Genomic DNA, 15,642 nt, shown 5'->3' with positions numbered 1-15,642 from the left:
CCTCCATTTTCCGCTACCGTGAAAGTAAATCCCCGCCAACTTATTGTCGCTGTCATAAAACATCTTGTGTTAGCAGGATCTGCCCAAACAATCAACACACCTGACTTCTCAGGACCTTCAAGGTGATCAGAATGTGCAGTTGCTACAATTTATGTATTTTCATGTCCAAAGATGTGCTTAAATGTGTGGTGGCAGTACGAGATAACTCAGTGCAAGATAACTCAGTGTCATGGTAGAGAAAAAAAGTTTATCTTTCAAACAGCACAGTTGCAACTTTCCAGTGGACTCAAAGTTTTGTCAGTGTAAGGCTACACTTTGGGGACAACATAATCTATCACTTCACAGTGTCTTGCACTATGTCCTTGCTCAGGGTAATACTTATTGTTGCTGACACAAGACCTGTCTCGAAATGCCCCTTGTTGCATTCTTGGGACCCACCCTGTGATTAAGGCACCTGTCGGACTTGTTAAGACCTTCAGCTTGTTTGTAGGTGTTCATCCACGATTACTACAATGGCCGGGAAGCACAAAGTGGCAAAGTTCTTCGAGTACAGCTGCCATTTCTGAATGTTGGTACTGACTGGTAGCTGAGAAATGCAGGAAATAGGAAAGTTGAAACTTGTGTGGAGTAATGTTAGTCTGTGTTACGCAAACTCCGCTATCCGGAGCTCGTAGACTCTGATTGGGCACGGCAATGTAGGACGGGCCTAAGAAGCACAATTGAATCAGGCTTGAGTAATGTCAGAGCTCAAAATACTTTTTTCTGCATACCTGCACTGGTGCAGGTAACATTGAAAATTACCTGCACCAGACAAATTTTACCTGCAATTGCTAAAATTGTTTAGTAATCATTGCTATTGTTTCTTTTATACTTTATAGGTGGTAACAGTCAATGCAGCGAATAACAATCCACATGCACCTACATCATAAGACATTTATGTATAAAACCCAGTACATGGACCAGTGCAGGTTGGGTGCAGGTAGACCCCAGAAATACCTGCACAGCTTACCTGCACTAACCTGCATATGCAGGGGGTATTTCGAGCCTTGAATGTAAAGGTAGTGTTTGGGACTAAATGAAGCGTAAGCAAGGTTTATCCTATAATGCAGGCTTCATATACATGCGATTGAATTTGCTATAAAGTTATTATTATTATCATTTAATTACGGAGACCCTGACATTCAACTGGACAACAAACCTCATCAGTGTGCGATTGTCCAAACCTGGACGTTTCCACAGCGCAGACTCCTTAATTATCACGTTATGCAGGTGACAGGACTGAAGTGTCCTTAAGTAACTACCTGTCACACCTGGGTGGCTCACCTGGTCACACAGTTAGGCAGAATGGATGCATGAAGGCACGTGGTTGTACAGCGAACGTAAACAAGCTGAAAACCTGATATCACAATAATACACCCATAGCTTCTCCAGTTTTGCTTTCCAACCACAAAACCACATGGATTGTAAACTTCTTGGTGGACCTGATAAACAGTTTCTGTACATTCAAGTTGAGGAAGTAAGCTGTCAAACTCTCTCGGGCAGACAAGTTGTGGTTGTCAGAATTAAAACTAGAATTCTTTGCTTTTTATGAAACATTTATTATAAAGTTCAAACCACATTGTCTTGCTGGCAAACACAAAGTTGGCTAAAATGGGGAAACCTACACTAAGTATTTCAATGGAGATTTTAACAAATTTTGAACATTGACTTTGACTTTATTTAAATTGCAACATGACAATACAGTATGCTGCACCAGGCAGCAAGATGCTGATGTTTAAACAAAGTGTTTCCCTTAATGTTTCTTGGACTCAAACTTGTCAAGTGTACAAGTATCATTCTGATGAAAACACATTTAGACCAGGATAAAAGTGTTGTAGAAGTGATCAAAAAACGAATTCAAAGTGCTTTTTACCCGTTGATGTTTTATTTTTATCTTAGTACCACTTTTCACACAGCAGAAGCAAAACAATCGGTTTAGACAAAATCTGTATGAAGGAATTTTCCGGTGAGCTACCTACGGCTAGACGACAATAGAGAAAGTGAGTTGGAAACAATAGAAGACAGGTGTTTACAAACACCATTGTTTTCCCTTGTGATGAGAACAATGATGGACGGCCTCCCCTATCTTGCACCTGCTGTGACAATGGTAGGATCGGAGACCGAGGCATTGTCCTGTACCCTCTTCCCTAACGTTTTGAACAGTCTGGTGGGTCTACAGGTATTTTCACCACCTGTTCAATGCTGCTTTCACTCACTTTCGCAGTTATGAAGGCGTTAATGGGGTTATGTCGGTTTGGAAGCGATCCCTTTGTCTAAGTCCCTTTTGGTGGGAAAATTGAACATCTCACATCTGTATTTATGAAAATCCCTTTGCCAGTAATTGAAGGGTGTCTGAATCAGTGGTGCCTTTTAAAATGGTCTTATGTCATTCAAATTTGACATTTTGACAATATGTTTACTCCATCATTTTGGTACATACTGGTATAATCTTAGGATCAGTGACCAAGGTGTTGTTTTGTACCACCTTCCTAACGTTTTGCACATTCTGGCAAGTCTACAGGTATTGTTAACACCTGTCTTTGTTGTTCTCTGTCACTTATTTTACAGTAACTGTTGTGAAGCTGTCAATGGGTTTTTATCGGTTTGGAAGCAATCCTTTTGTCTTCCTTTTTGGCGGGAAAATTGAACATCTCTTACGTGTTACTTATGAAGAGATCATATCTTTCTGAAAGAAATAAGATGGTCCTATTATAAAGTCCCTCTTAGTAATATCACTTGACTGAAATTGCTGAGCGACCGTATGATGACCAAAGTGTGATTTTTGTCAGCTGGACTCCATACTGTTCGCCGGACAAGACAACACACAAATCGTTCTTTATCCATTAAAATTTTTTTAGCAATAGATCAAATATTTTGTGGCTCAGCTGTATCAGGGTCTATTTTTGGGACATTCTGGTAACATAATTACTATAAGAACTGAGACAAACAAGCAGAAATTAAGCAAAAGTATTCATAATTGGTCCATTATCATATACTCCAGCTTTTCCCTTCTTCACAAAGAAATCTTTGTTCTTATCAAACGTTCAAAACACACCCTCCTGAGTCCGCAAACAATGGGGCACTGTGGTATGTGACATTTGGAAATGGACGATCGACCGAACCTCGATAGCGATCTTGTCGCTTTGATGTGGCGTAGTAAGTTTCAAAAAGGGGCGTGTGCCGGATTAACGTGCATTTATAGTCTGTTTGACGCACATATGCTGCAAGTTTGTGCAGTATCATGCTGGTTGGTTCGGATCTACTCGTGATTTTTAGTCCCATGAAAGTAAGTTTGGAAATCTTGTTACTGAATAAGTCACAGGTGAATTTGACAAAGTGCTGGTCACTTTTTTTCAAGAAAGCAACTTGCCCTTTTCTGCTGGCCTTGTCATAACCTTTTAGACCATCCAAGCAGAAGTTCCGAATCACTGGGCTTATGTTTTATCATTGGGTCGGGGACCACCCACAACAATTGTATACGTGTACATGATTACACTATTAAAATCAAAATTATGCTCTAATATAGGACAACTAACAGCTCAATGTAATGTTTTTGGCATAGTCAGTAAGGAAGCACTGGCTTTCACCTATTTTTCCACTCCATTTTTATCCTCTGAAAAGTTTCTGGCTTGTAGTCTGCAGTTCCACAGGATGCTGCTAGGAGTCCTTGTCTCACAAGGTAATAGGAATCCTTGAAAAATTTCTGGACTTTTACAAATTCCACAAAATTGAATTATTTCTGCCGCTGCCTGACAACAAAGAAACATAAGAATTCCTTCATAAATTTCTGAATATTACTGATTTCAGGAACCAACCAACTTGCAAACTCCAGGGAAAACATGTAGTTTCCCTGGCAGATATTGATTTGTACATGTCCCCCCAAAATCAAATCACTTTGGCCAAGGTCTAACCAAAAAATAATAAAATCCATTCATGACTTTCTGAAGAATGCTGAGTGTCACCAACCAACCAACTTACAGACACAAACAGGTGAAAGCACGAATTCCCTGATGTAATGACACCTATTATGGACCCTCCATTGTCCCACCTGGCGAGTACCTGTTCCCCACCACCTGTCCTTCACACCTGAGCGGACACGCCCATCGCCCCTGGCAACCCGCCAGGTTTCACCTGTTGCCCGTCCCTGCCTGCGTGTCAGGCTGCACCTGTGTGCGTCACCTGTGCACACCTTGCCAAACCCCTGTTCGTCATTGGTGCGCTGTTATCGTCTTTTCCTTTGTTCAAAAAAGGGAGGGAAAGAGAACAATGGCTTGTGCCAAGTGTAGCCTGTTGTGCGTTAGATATGAATAGAGTGTGACGTAATTTCTGTATACGTCATAGGTGTGTAGTTATCGCCTTTGCCTTTGTTCAAAAAAGGCAAGTCTACGAAAACCTCGCCTTCCGCACTGGTGTTCCAGTGCTGAATCAATTGTCTGAACGGTCTCAGCACTGGTTTTCCAGTGCTGAAATTCTTTCAGCACTCGTTTTCCAGTGCTGAACTTCTGTCAGCACTCGTTTTCCAGTGCTGAACTGCCGCCAGCACTCGGTTACCAGTGCTGAAATCCGGGGAGATCGGGGCCGGATCAGGTCAAAGGTCATTCAGCACTGGTTACCCAGTGCTGAAACTGCCGTCAGCACTGGAACCGAGTGCTGATATACAAAAACCTCGCCTTCCGCACTGGATTTACCAGTGCTCGAGGACACTTCAGCACTGGAAAACCAGTGCTATGAAATCTTCAGCTCTGGAAAACGAGTGCTGACGTATTTTAAGGACTGGAACGATGTGCGAGCCAGTGCTGACGTCCTTCCAGCACTGGAATCTCCCAGTGCTGAGAGGGGTACAAGACGTAAATTCGAAGGAAAGATAAGTTATTTCGTGCAAAGAAAATTGTAGTTGTGCTATCCATTCGTTATTTAATTGAATATATGTATACTGTATAAGGGATATACATCATTTATAAAATGAATGAAGACCTTTATTGCACATTTTTTTATAAAGTACTGATAGCGGTACTAGTAAAAGGACACAAATTTGACTAAAGTTACTTCGTGCAAAGAAAACTTCGTGTAAAGTTGTGTATTTTATTCGTTGTACATGTGTAATTGAAAGGTAGATATATGTATATGTGTAAGAGGTGTTTAAGGGATAGCTGTCATTATAACAATAAGCAACTTTATTGTGTGATTGTGATGGATATTAATAGTCCTTTTGTGAAGAGCGGCCTAAAATGGAACCAGTCGTTTCCTACCTGGCCGAAGAAACTCTACTCTACTCTACTCTTTTGGGAAAGATTTGGGTGGCCCTGAAAAGGGCCGGGGTGCTGTGAGGCAGACTTCAGCCTGCCTCCTCGTTGTTGTTGTCGTTGAAGAGGCGCCGCTGAACTTCCAAAAGGATGAGGTCTGCCATAGGTGACGTTCATAATCCAGCAATGTCTTAAGTTTTAGTAGTAGAGCAAAGGACGTATCGTAATTCCAAATTACTGTATATCTCAGAGTCTCCCGATCTCTCAGCACTCGGATTCCAGTGCTGAATATTCGTCAGCACTCGTTTTCCAGTGCTGAATGTTCGTCAGCACTGGAAATCCAGTGCTGAATGTTCGTCAGCACTCGGTGTCCAGTGCTGAAGCCGGCGTTTCGAGTGCTGAGAGCGCGTCAGCACTGGGTTCCAGTGCTGAAAAAGGAGGGAGAGGTTTTCGTAGTTTTGCTCAAAAAAGGGAGGGAAAGAGGACAATGGCTTGCGCCAAGTGTAGCCTGCTTTCGTTAGATATAAACCGAGTGTGACATAATTTCTGTGTTCGTCAGAGGTGTGTTGTTATCGCCTTTTCCTTTGTTCAAAAAAGGGAGGGAAAGAGAACAATGGCTTGTGCCAAGGATACTGTAAATGCATTTAAGTTCGCGGGGATTTAATTTCGTGGTAGCAGGAAAAAGGACTTTTCGCGGTGGTTTTAATTTCGCGGTAGCACCATGCTATGCAGTATCTTGATGCCCTGGAAAAATGTTCGCGGTGGTTTTAAATTCGCGGTGAAATGGCCACCGCGAAAACCGCGAACATAAATCCACCGCGAACATTTCTGCATTTACAGTAACTCGTTAATTGGGATGTGCTGTGATTTCTGTGTCTGGTCCCTTTGTGTCGTAGTTTCGGTATTTTCCCTGAAGGGACAATTAGCTTCTACACTAATTACAAGCCCGTCACCTTCAGCATGACGACATAGTTCAACAGTGTTTGCCTTCAGATGAAGGATACAAAAGCAATTCTTTCACCATAATTTTCAACGTTTAATAGAAGAATTTTTTTTAATTCCAACAACCCACAAAGAGGTCATTAGGGATGGGTGAGGTGAGCTGTGGTGATTTTTCATAATGATTGTGTTTTTTTGTTGTAGTTGTGTGCAACTATGAGATTGGATGGAAAGCATGTTTGTTTCTCAACCCTACACAGCCTACTAGAAATATTTTTATTGCTATTCAAGAAAGGCAGGGGAACAACACAAAAACCAGGAAAAGGAAACCACTAGGGATCGATATTTCACATTTACAGTGTCTCAAGTACGTAGGGAGCCTTCTGGTCGTGTATGCCGTCGTTTCAACGTCCTTCTTTTTTCATCAAATTTCCTAATATGTTGTTTGAAGTCCTGTTATCGACTTCCAGATAAAAATAAGCCACATATATGCAAGGAATGAGTATAGTTTAGGGTCACAGAATTTGTGAACGCAGTTTCGTGGTGGCCATTTCACCATGAACTTAAAACCACCGCAAACATTTTTCAATTATAGTTTTTTACTACAGTCTATGGCGCTACCACAAACGTAAAACCACTGCAAACACTCCATTTTCCCACTACCGCGAAAGTAAATCCCCGCGAACTTAAATTTACAGTATCTCCACAATTGGTTACTTGCGCCCTCTAGGAATATGAGTCTACACTGCAGGTAACTTTCCATGACAAAGTACTGTATGTTTTTCTTACTCTTGTTTTCTTACTTCTTGTTTTTGCACATGCAATTCCTACATGTAAGCAGAAAGCATTGTGGTCCTTGGCACATTGTACAGTTTTTGTTGCGTCAGTCCGTCTGTCTGTCTGTGTTTTTGAACATGATAACTCAAGAATGCCTGGGTGGATTGTCTTGATATTTAGTATTCGGGTAGGTCTTGTTAAGACCTCAGAATGGTTCGATTGCAGCTAGCAGTTTTGAACAAAGTTCTGCTGTTATTTTGAAAAATGACTCAATACACTCTTGACCTATATCTCGACCATGATTCGCTACTGTAATAGCCTGCTGGCCAATTTTGGTGTGTTGTAGCTGGCTACCTGGGCTGAGAGTGGTCATTTATCATAATCTCCAAGCAGATCCTACGGTGCCATAAGATAGTATCAAAGCTGGCCAAGGAGTGTAGCCGGCCAAGGGAGTCAAACGGGCACCGGAAGTTTGATACTATACATTACGCACCGTGGATCTGGTTGGAGATTACATTTATCATAGGTTCTCCTCCCTCTGATGAAGGGCCTTCTGAGAAAGTGGTTCGCTGCCCGATCTGAGCATCTCATGAATAAAGATTAGTTCAAACAAAAGAGACGAATGCAGCAGAAGTTGCTGAACAGGTTACATGTGACAAAAAGAACAAAAGATGTGTCCTCTAATTATCCAATGCCAGATCATAATACTGTGTATGTGTAGTATATACTGTCTAGCCGTTAGAGAGTGTCTCTGTATCTAGTGAGTTTGAATCTCGACTGTTGTCGCTCGACGACGATACTAAAAAGGGTCGCTGTCCTTTAGCCAGCGTCACAATTTAATCGAATGCCAGGCTAATTTGTAGATCCGTCGCAGCTCGCTGAATTTCAAAATCGCCAGAGCTTCAACCGTATTTTTCATTGAAAAGTGGACCGAGCTCGGTATTTCACTCCGGAAAGTTCAAGTAATTGACTTTCCTGTTTTTTTCTGGTGCACAACTGACATAACGAGGTTTAAATCCACCATTCCTTGCTTTAAAATGTGTATCTTTTTGGCTAGAAATGTATCACTGTTATGTTCCTGATTCTAACGAATTTTCAATAATTTTGATTCTTGAAGTAGCAAAACAGAACGGTGAGTAATTTTTAAATGACAGATAAGGGGGCGTTGTCACAGACAACTATACAATGAGCAAATAGGGCTATGGCATGTACTAAGTAGGTCAAAAGCTCAGTTTGAGGATTGGATGTTTATCTGCATCACATTTCATGCTTCACATGTCCCTAACATTTCAACTTTTCCCTCTCACATATATATTCACTGCAGTCGCATCTTAAAACATTTCTAGAGTTTTCTCCGTTAAATTCACGTAAAAATCGCATTTACACCCTTGGTAGTGTTATACAGGTCATTTGAGAAACAGCGCATTGTCATTTTACAGGTACCTGCAGACACAGGTGCGGAAAAAGTTACCGAAAAAACACTGCCATTAATTTCATACCTTAATCTTTTATGGGACTGCAAGAGGTAGTGTCATTAAACGGAATTGAACGAAAAAGCAAACTAAACGCGGCGCGCAGAGTTTCTTCCTTCAGTCACAGATTGCTTGAACTGTTTATTTATTTGCCTCCGAGTCTGAATTCAGCTGGCACGAAAAATTGAGAAAATGCAGCTATTGGTAAGTTACTAGCATGTGTCACATCACCTACGCCAGAAAATATAGTTTAAATACGTACCGATGTAGGGTGAACTGTCAGGAATTCGAAAGTTGCCCCCAAAGAATTGAAGTATTCTGGAGCACAATGTTACACCTGTACCATGTACGGGTCGGTGCGAATCAATGGACCCTGGCAGAACAGCAGAACTGGTTAGACAACATGACTTAATGACGACGACTCTGTATCTAGAGTAATAGAGTCCGTAATGACAACATATGTCTCTTGGGTAGGCTTCCAAGAAACTGATGATCGCTGAAAAACATCTTGTATTTCTGCTGACCAAGGAGGAGACAATAAGAAGAAATGGAAGATCTATCGTTAGTTAACCTACTGTGCTGGCTGCAAATACACAGAGGCGTTATATTATATATTAGGCACAGTAGAAGCATCTTCTCTGGATAGTTTTAAAGAATCGCTTGCAGATAGTTTGGTGTGACGGGTCGTTCAGTGTAATATAACCAGCTGCTGCCGCGCCGCGTGCCTGCGAAGCTGGTGTGTTACGCTGAAGGGCGGTTATACCGGCTATTAGATATAGATACAGATACAGAAGCTGGTGTGTTACGCTGAAGGGCGGTTATACCGGCTCTATAGATATAGGTACAGAAGCTGGTGTGTTACGCTGAAGGGTGGTTATACCGGCTATATAGATACAGATATTATTAATGAGCTGTCAAGCACATCTGGTCTGATTATATTAGCACCCATGTCCAATAAATAGAAGGCAGATTTGAGATTGAGAAGTGAGTTCAGTTGAGACACGGTCAGGAGAGGATGTGACAGTACAGAATAAAGATCTGTTTCTCGGCCACGGCAACCATTGAGCGTCTGTGATCAATCTCAACCGGAGTGCAATCAGTCCCGTCTCCACTTCTTTACATCTAGAGTACTGGATACCACATTTCCCTCTTTTTAAATGGATATTACATGTAGACAAGAAAAAAAGCCATCCGAAAAAAAGGAGGATCAAAGTCTTGAGTAATAGATTGGCGTAATGCACCCCACCTAACTCCTTCAGCTTTTCCCCTGCCCCCTCATCTTTTCCCCCGACTTCCCCTTAACCCCCGCGTACTTTCATCTGTGCCCCCGTCCTTCATCTTACCCCCCGGTGTAATTCCGCTTTCCCCCCTCCCTTCCGCTACCCCCGATGGCCGCTGTCAACCCGAATTGCACGTAGTCGACACGAAAATCGTTCAGAAAGTAACAATAACGGCTGCGTCACGGAACATGAAATAGCCTTATAATTCTCTAGGACACATTCTGGGCCTAGAATGAAAATTTCTCAAATGAAGCCCCTCCACAGTTTCCTTTGTACAGCCACAGAAGACTGTAGGTTCTAGCATGTATCTCCGTATTTGAAGAAGTCTTCCAAGGAGGGATGCAATCGTGTCTTTCTTTCGGAGTGGATAAATACTTTGCAGGCCCGATAATTATAGAAACATGAAATAGCCTAATCTCTAGGACACATTCTGGGCCTAGAATGAAAATTTCTCAAATGAAGCCCTTCCACAGTTTCCTTTGTACAGCCACAGGAGGATGACTAGGTTCTAACATGTGTCTCCGTCTTCCAAGGAGAGACGAAATCGTATCTTTCTTTCTTTTGGAGTGAATAAGTCCTTTGCAGACCTGATATAGAAATATAGTGTAATCCCCATCCTCTTTGCAAATTGGATGGTTTACTATAATTCACTTTTTCAGCACTCCAGTCACCTGAAGATGTTATTCATTGAATCAAATTTCCTAATAATTGCTGCCTTTTGGTACTGTAGAATATTAAACTGTGAGACTTTGAAATCAGAATAAGCAGTCCTCCTTCTTGGTCTTGGGCTGATGGTAGAATAACAGTCTCTTTGTCTGTAATTAGTATTTAGTATATTAGGGAGAATCCTATTAGCAACAGTGCACAATCGCAGACCCAAAACAAACCCTCAGTAACAAAGGAGACCATTGTGACACTTGTTGGGCAGTAATCACCAGTGGTCAGAGCTGTTTTTTCTGCCTGAGTGACGACCAACAGGTGGTCTGGGTGGGAACAGGTGGAACTGTAGTGTACTGACCAGTGTGCGGACTGGGGGATTGTGTTCGTTTGTTGTACAATGTACGTACGATGCTAAACTTTCTTCCAACACTTCCTTGGCAATGCAAAGGTGTACACAGGTCAGATTTTCAATGACCACTGTGGCCTTCTTCAGGATCGCTGTTCTATCTGAGAGACGTTCTTCCGATAACGTTCTTCCGATAACGTTCTTCCGATAACGTTCTTCCGATAACGTTCTTCCGATAATGTTCTTCCAAAAATGTTCTTCTGATAATGTCCATCTGACAAGAAATCGGCAATTATTGATGTGTTTTGGCTGGTACAAAAAGGAGGTTCGCCAGGCCTCCATCCAGGTGATTTGTAGAGAATCACCAACTCCAGACAGAAGGGTTTGCACCATCGCACGCCACACCATCGCACGTGTGGTGGGTTCTTTAACATGCCTGGGGTGTGGCTCTCCCCAAACACTACCTCCATTTAACGTCCTATCCGGGGGACGGCCCTAGCCGAAGCTAGGTACTCATTTTCACCTGAGTAAAGTGAGGAAAGCCGTGTCAAGTGCCTTTGCCCTTAGCTGTATTGACTGTTTTACCACTAAAAGGAACTAGGTTCTGGCTTGGCTGTCCCTGGGACACTGGCAGCTGGAACCCTTGCAAGCACAAAGCACCCTGGGACCGGAGTGAGCAGGCGATCTCCTCCAATGGCGCAATCCTGACCTGATGAAGTATAAAACTTAAAGAAAAATAGCAATGGTTACTGAACAATTTTAGTATGATCTATACATTCTAAATTCAGAGTGGAGCAGGTAAAATTTGTCTGGTGCAGGTAATTTTCAGTGCAGGTATGCAGAAAAAAATATTTTGAGCCCTGCTATTGTGAAGTTAGCCCAGTGGTAGACCAGTAACAAAGGCGCCCATTGTAACGCGGCTATGTCACAGTAATCGCTGGTTTGCAATCTGGGGCGATTTCTCTGCATGAGTGACGACCGACAGGTGTTCCTCGGGAACATGTGTATCCGCTTCAGCACACCTGCTGGCACCTTAGTCTGCTCTAATGTCCCACCTGTATAGCGATAGCTGTCAATCATAGGGAGTCTATAGCTGAGAGAAGCTCTGCATCTGTGTAATTTTGTTGTGGAATTTAAAGATTTTGTTTTCTGTGAGAATGCAGCAAAAATTTCCCAAGGACACTACTTGGTAGCCTGATTAAACGTTGCTTATAGCAGTCCGCCACACATCCGCCGGGGAGGGGCCAGTTACAGCCCTGGACAGTGGAGTTTGTGTTACACAGACTAACTACTTGGGACTGGGAAAATCTGTTTTATGTGGACACTTACCAGATGCTCACTATAGTCAGGGTTTTACAGGTTGTTTTTTCATGCTTATAGAAAATTTGTAAAAAATTAGGGCCCAAAGAGTGGCCACATTGGTAGCCACATCCTTTTGTAGAGGTATTCACTAGTACAGGGTTGACTGTAGCTGGGTCATAGGATCATACTTTTAACACCCCTTAAACTGCCAAGCCCGGATGTACCCGGCACACATATACATGCCCTGTGTGCCGTGCCCGGATATATCCGGGATAGCGCATACCCCTGAAGTAGCAGCTTTGCGCGCGTGTAGCACGTGAACCCCGGAAGTTAGGGACTTCGGCCTTGTTCGGGGGTTTCTTTTTGGAAGTCAGTGGCCAACCCTGGCACTGATAGCATTTTATAGGGCTGAAACTCTGGCAGTTTAAGGGTTAAACCCAGGAAAGGACACATGCCTGGAGGGCTGCCTGATATCAGGTGGCCTGACGGATTAAGATTAATGATTATTACCTTGAGAAGGGATTAAGCCCAGTTTGTCACCTGAGGGCTGCACTGTATGAATCATGTGCTTATTATGAACAGCCTGAGATGGACTGGACAGTGCGTCTGAACGCCAGATACTAGTTATCGCCTCCCCAACACATACTGCATCTGGGCAACTGATTGAACTGAACCAAAGGCTATGTTCAAGGGATGAGAGGAGGAAAAAATACTGTAAATGCATTTAAGTCTGCGGGGATTTAATTTAGCAGAAGATTAGTTCGAGACTGTAGTCACATACTGTAATGCAAAAATGTTGGTGTTTTCTGCATTTATTTTGTTTTTCTTTTCTGCATTTACAGTACAGGGTAACTCTAAAACACAGGTCACATTGTTAGTCTGCAGCAGAACTTTTGATTGTTGTGTTTTTTTTAACCTCATTGGTTGAAATGTATTTCCATTTGTCCCCCCACAGAGAAAGGCCCGCCCCAGGTGAAGTGGCTGGCTGACTGTTACCACGCCGGGAAGTCCGCCGCCCAGCGTCGGCAGATCCAGAAACGCTTCATGTCGGGAGAGCTGCGTATCGTCGTGGCAACGGTCGCGTTCGGCATGGGGCTGGACAAGTCCGACGTGCGCGCCATCATCCACTACAACATGCCGAAGAGCTTCGAGAACTACGTTCAGGAGATCGGGAGGGCGGGCAGGGATGGGAAGCCCTCACACTGTCATCTCTTCCTTAATGCTGATGTAAGGGAGACTCCTAGCAATTTTCATTGAAACTGCAGGCATTTTTCATATTCTTAAAAGTTGTTAGGTTGGGATGGCGGGGAGAGATGGCAGGGCTCGAAATACCACCTGCTATGCAGGTTAGTGCAGGTAAAATTGGAGCTGTGCAGGTATTTCTGGTGTCTACCTGCACCTAACTTGCACTGGTCCATGTACTGGGTTTTATACATATATGTCCTATGATGCAGGTACATATGAATTGTTATTAGCTGCATTAACCGTTACAACCTATAAAGTATAAAAGAATAAGTAGCAATGGTTCCTAAACAATTTTAGTATGATCCATACTTCCTACATCCAGAGTGGTGCAGGTAAAATTTGTCTGGTGCGGGTAATTTTCAATGTAACCTGCGCCAGTGCTGGTATGCAGAAAAAAGTATTTCGAGCCCTGGATGGGGAGCCCTCGCGCTGTCACCACTTCCTCAATGCTGATGTAAGAGAGACTCCTAGTAATTTTCATTGAAACTGCAAAGGCTAACACCACATTTCCACAAAGGGGCCCGGCTGGGCAGTTTTGGGGAACGAAAAGTACAATATAAAGACAACAGAAACCCCAAACGGACCAAAAATAATTCAACGGCATACTTATTGGCATAAACTTACATTTTTGTTTCCGCAAACAGCCCGGGCAGGACCCGGTTAGGAAATGTGACGTAGGCCTAATTCATACTAGAAATGCCAAGTCCTTTGATGACTTAGGCTGTTTGCTTGTTGTGTTGTTGCTGTTCATTTGTTTATTGTTTATTGCAGGGCTCGGACCTGTGTGAGTTGCGGCGCCACACCTACGGCAACTCAGTTGACAGGACGACAGTGAAGAAACTGCTGAGGAAAGTTTTCCCGCGCTGCCGGTGTCGTGAGAAGCTACGGCAGCAACGGGAACGAGAGAGAGCTGCACAGGTGCAGGCCAGGGTTACTTAAAAAAATAGTAAATTTTTCAAAATATTGCAGTTTCAAACCACCATTTGTTGACTTGATACCCCTAAATACATTGTTCTTTAAAAGAACGGATAAAGGTTACCCTACGGATAAAGGCGAACAAGCGTTATAGTAAGTTGTGAAAGACCGGCGCCACTATTGTGTAGTGATTGTTATGGTGGGTCTGGACCACCACCCTTGTAGCAAGTGGTAGGGTCTGTTAGTGGTTACATCACGCATGATGTGGTGACGGTTGTTCACCATCATGGGTTCCATAAGAAGTAGCCAACAGACTATGTTCCTCGACTATGTGTCCACTGTCGTCCTTGAGTCTACACCGCACGCGTTCCCTGATTGGTGCGGACTGTAAGATTTGATCCACTCACTCCGGGAAGGATGTCATTGCCTAGTCTTTTTGTAATGTGTGGCAGGAGAGTAGGGCAGCAGCTGGTCAGGGTTACTTCATTTGTTATACTGTGAAAAATAATAGATTTACTAGAAAAAAAATTATTCCTAGCTATGTGCATGTACACAACTACTTAAAGAGACAGTTGTTAGATACAACACACCCGAGTTTTGTACAGTACATGGAAGGAACTCTACTCTTTTTGTTAAGTGTGATGGGTTCTTTTTAAAACTTGCTTGAGGTGTGGCTCTCCTCAAACACGGGCCCTCCACCTTTACATCCCTTCCAAGAGGACGTCCCTAACCCAAGCTAGGTACTTATTTTCAATTGAGCCTAGTGAGGAAATAGTTGTAAAGCCTTTCCGAAGAGCACAACACTAAGACCTTCTAGGGATTCAAACCCAGAACCCTGGAACAGTCCTAACCCCAAGATAACGTTGCCACAAGAATACTCTCTTTACTGTAGAATGCTGAACTTGACTGTTAAAATGTTGTCCTTTTCCTACAGGTGCCAGAATTTGAAGAAGACGGTATAGACTACGCCATGCTGTCTGAAGATGCTAACAGCCCAGCACAAGTCTCCACTGGTCCTGACTGTCCAAACAATGACCAGAACACAGCCTCTGCAGTGTCCAGCCATCCAACTGCAGACAGTTCAGAGGCCCCCCTGGCTTGTAGCTGCCCTGGGCATGTGGTGGCAGTGCCTGTAGAGGCAGCTGTGCAGGCACTGGACATGACAGAGGAAGGTCAGCTATGGGACCTTCACGCTCATTGGAGCCATAATACTGAATGGATAAGCCATCAGGCGACTTGCCTCAAAATAGATCTTGTTTTTTTCACTTATTGTTTTGAAAAGAAATGTGTTGTTGCCTCATTTCTTCTTCCTCTGTTCAACATTAAATTTAGCAGTACTTCTCATATACATTTGTATTTTGGCAAAGACCTGAGATCCAGTAGGCTGACCCAAGCCTTTGGTTCTGTCAATTTACAGGCTTCTG

The 15,642-nt window shown here is 43.1% G+C and overlaps 2 protein-coding genes across 3 annotated transcripts in view; one reads left to right on the top strand and one right to left on the bottom strand.

The window, feature by feature from the left end:
• LOC118417051 (elongation factor 1-alpha 1-like) overlaps nucleotides 1–8,843 on the bottom strand; it is a 21,371-nt gene extending 12,528 nt beyond the window's left edge. For both annotated transcript variants that reach the window (XM_035822407.1, XM_035822408.1), the window contains exon 1: nucleotides 8,733–8,843. The gene's annotated coding sequence lies outside the window, so the exon portion shown is untranslated. The remainder of the gene's footprint in view (nucleotides 1–8,732) is intronic.
• LOC118417453 (ATP-dependent DNA helicase Q4-like) overlaps nucleotides 1–15,642 on the top strand; it is a 79,882-nt gene that overhangs the window by 48,462 nt on the left and 15,778 nt on the right. Inside the window, exons 13-15 of the mRNA XM_035823016.1 lie at nucleotides 13,014–13,285; nucleotides 14,075–14,221; nucleotides 15,153–15,390. Coding sequence (XP_035678909.1) covers nucleotides 13,014–13,285; nucleotides 14,075–14,221; nucleotides 15,153–15,390 — 657 coding nt within the window. The remainder of the gene's footprint in view (nucleotides 1–13,013; nucleotides 13,286–14,074; nucleotides 14,222–15,152; nucleotides 15,391–15,642) is intronic.

Source organism: Branchiostoma floridae, chromosome 6 (assembly GCF_000003815.2).
Source record: "Branchiostoma floridae strain S238N-H82 chromosome 6, Bfl_VNyyK, whole genome shotgun sequence".
Taxonomy (NCBI): Eukaryota; Metazoa; Chordata; class Leptocardii; order Amphioxiformes; family Branchiostomatidae; genus Branchiostoma; species Branchiostoma floridae.
The sequence above is the reverse complement of the archived record's forward strand: the minus strand, read 5'-3'. Positions and strand labels throughout refer to the sequence as shown.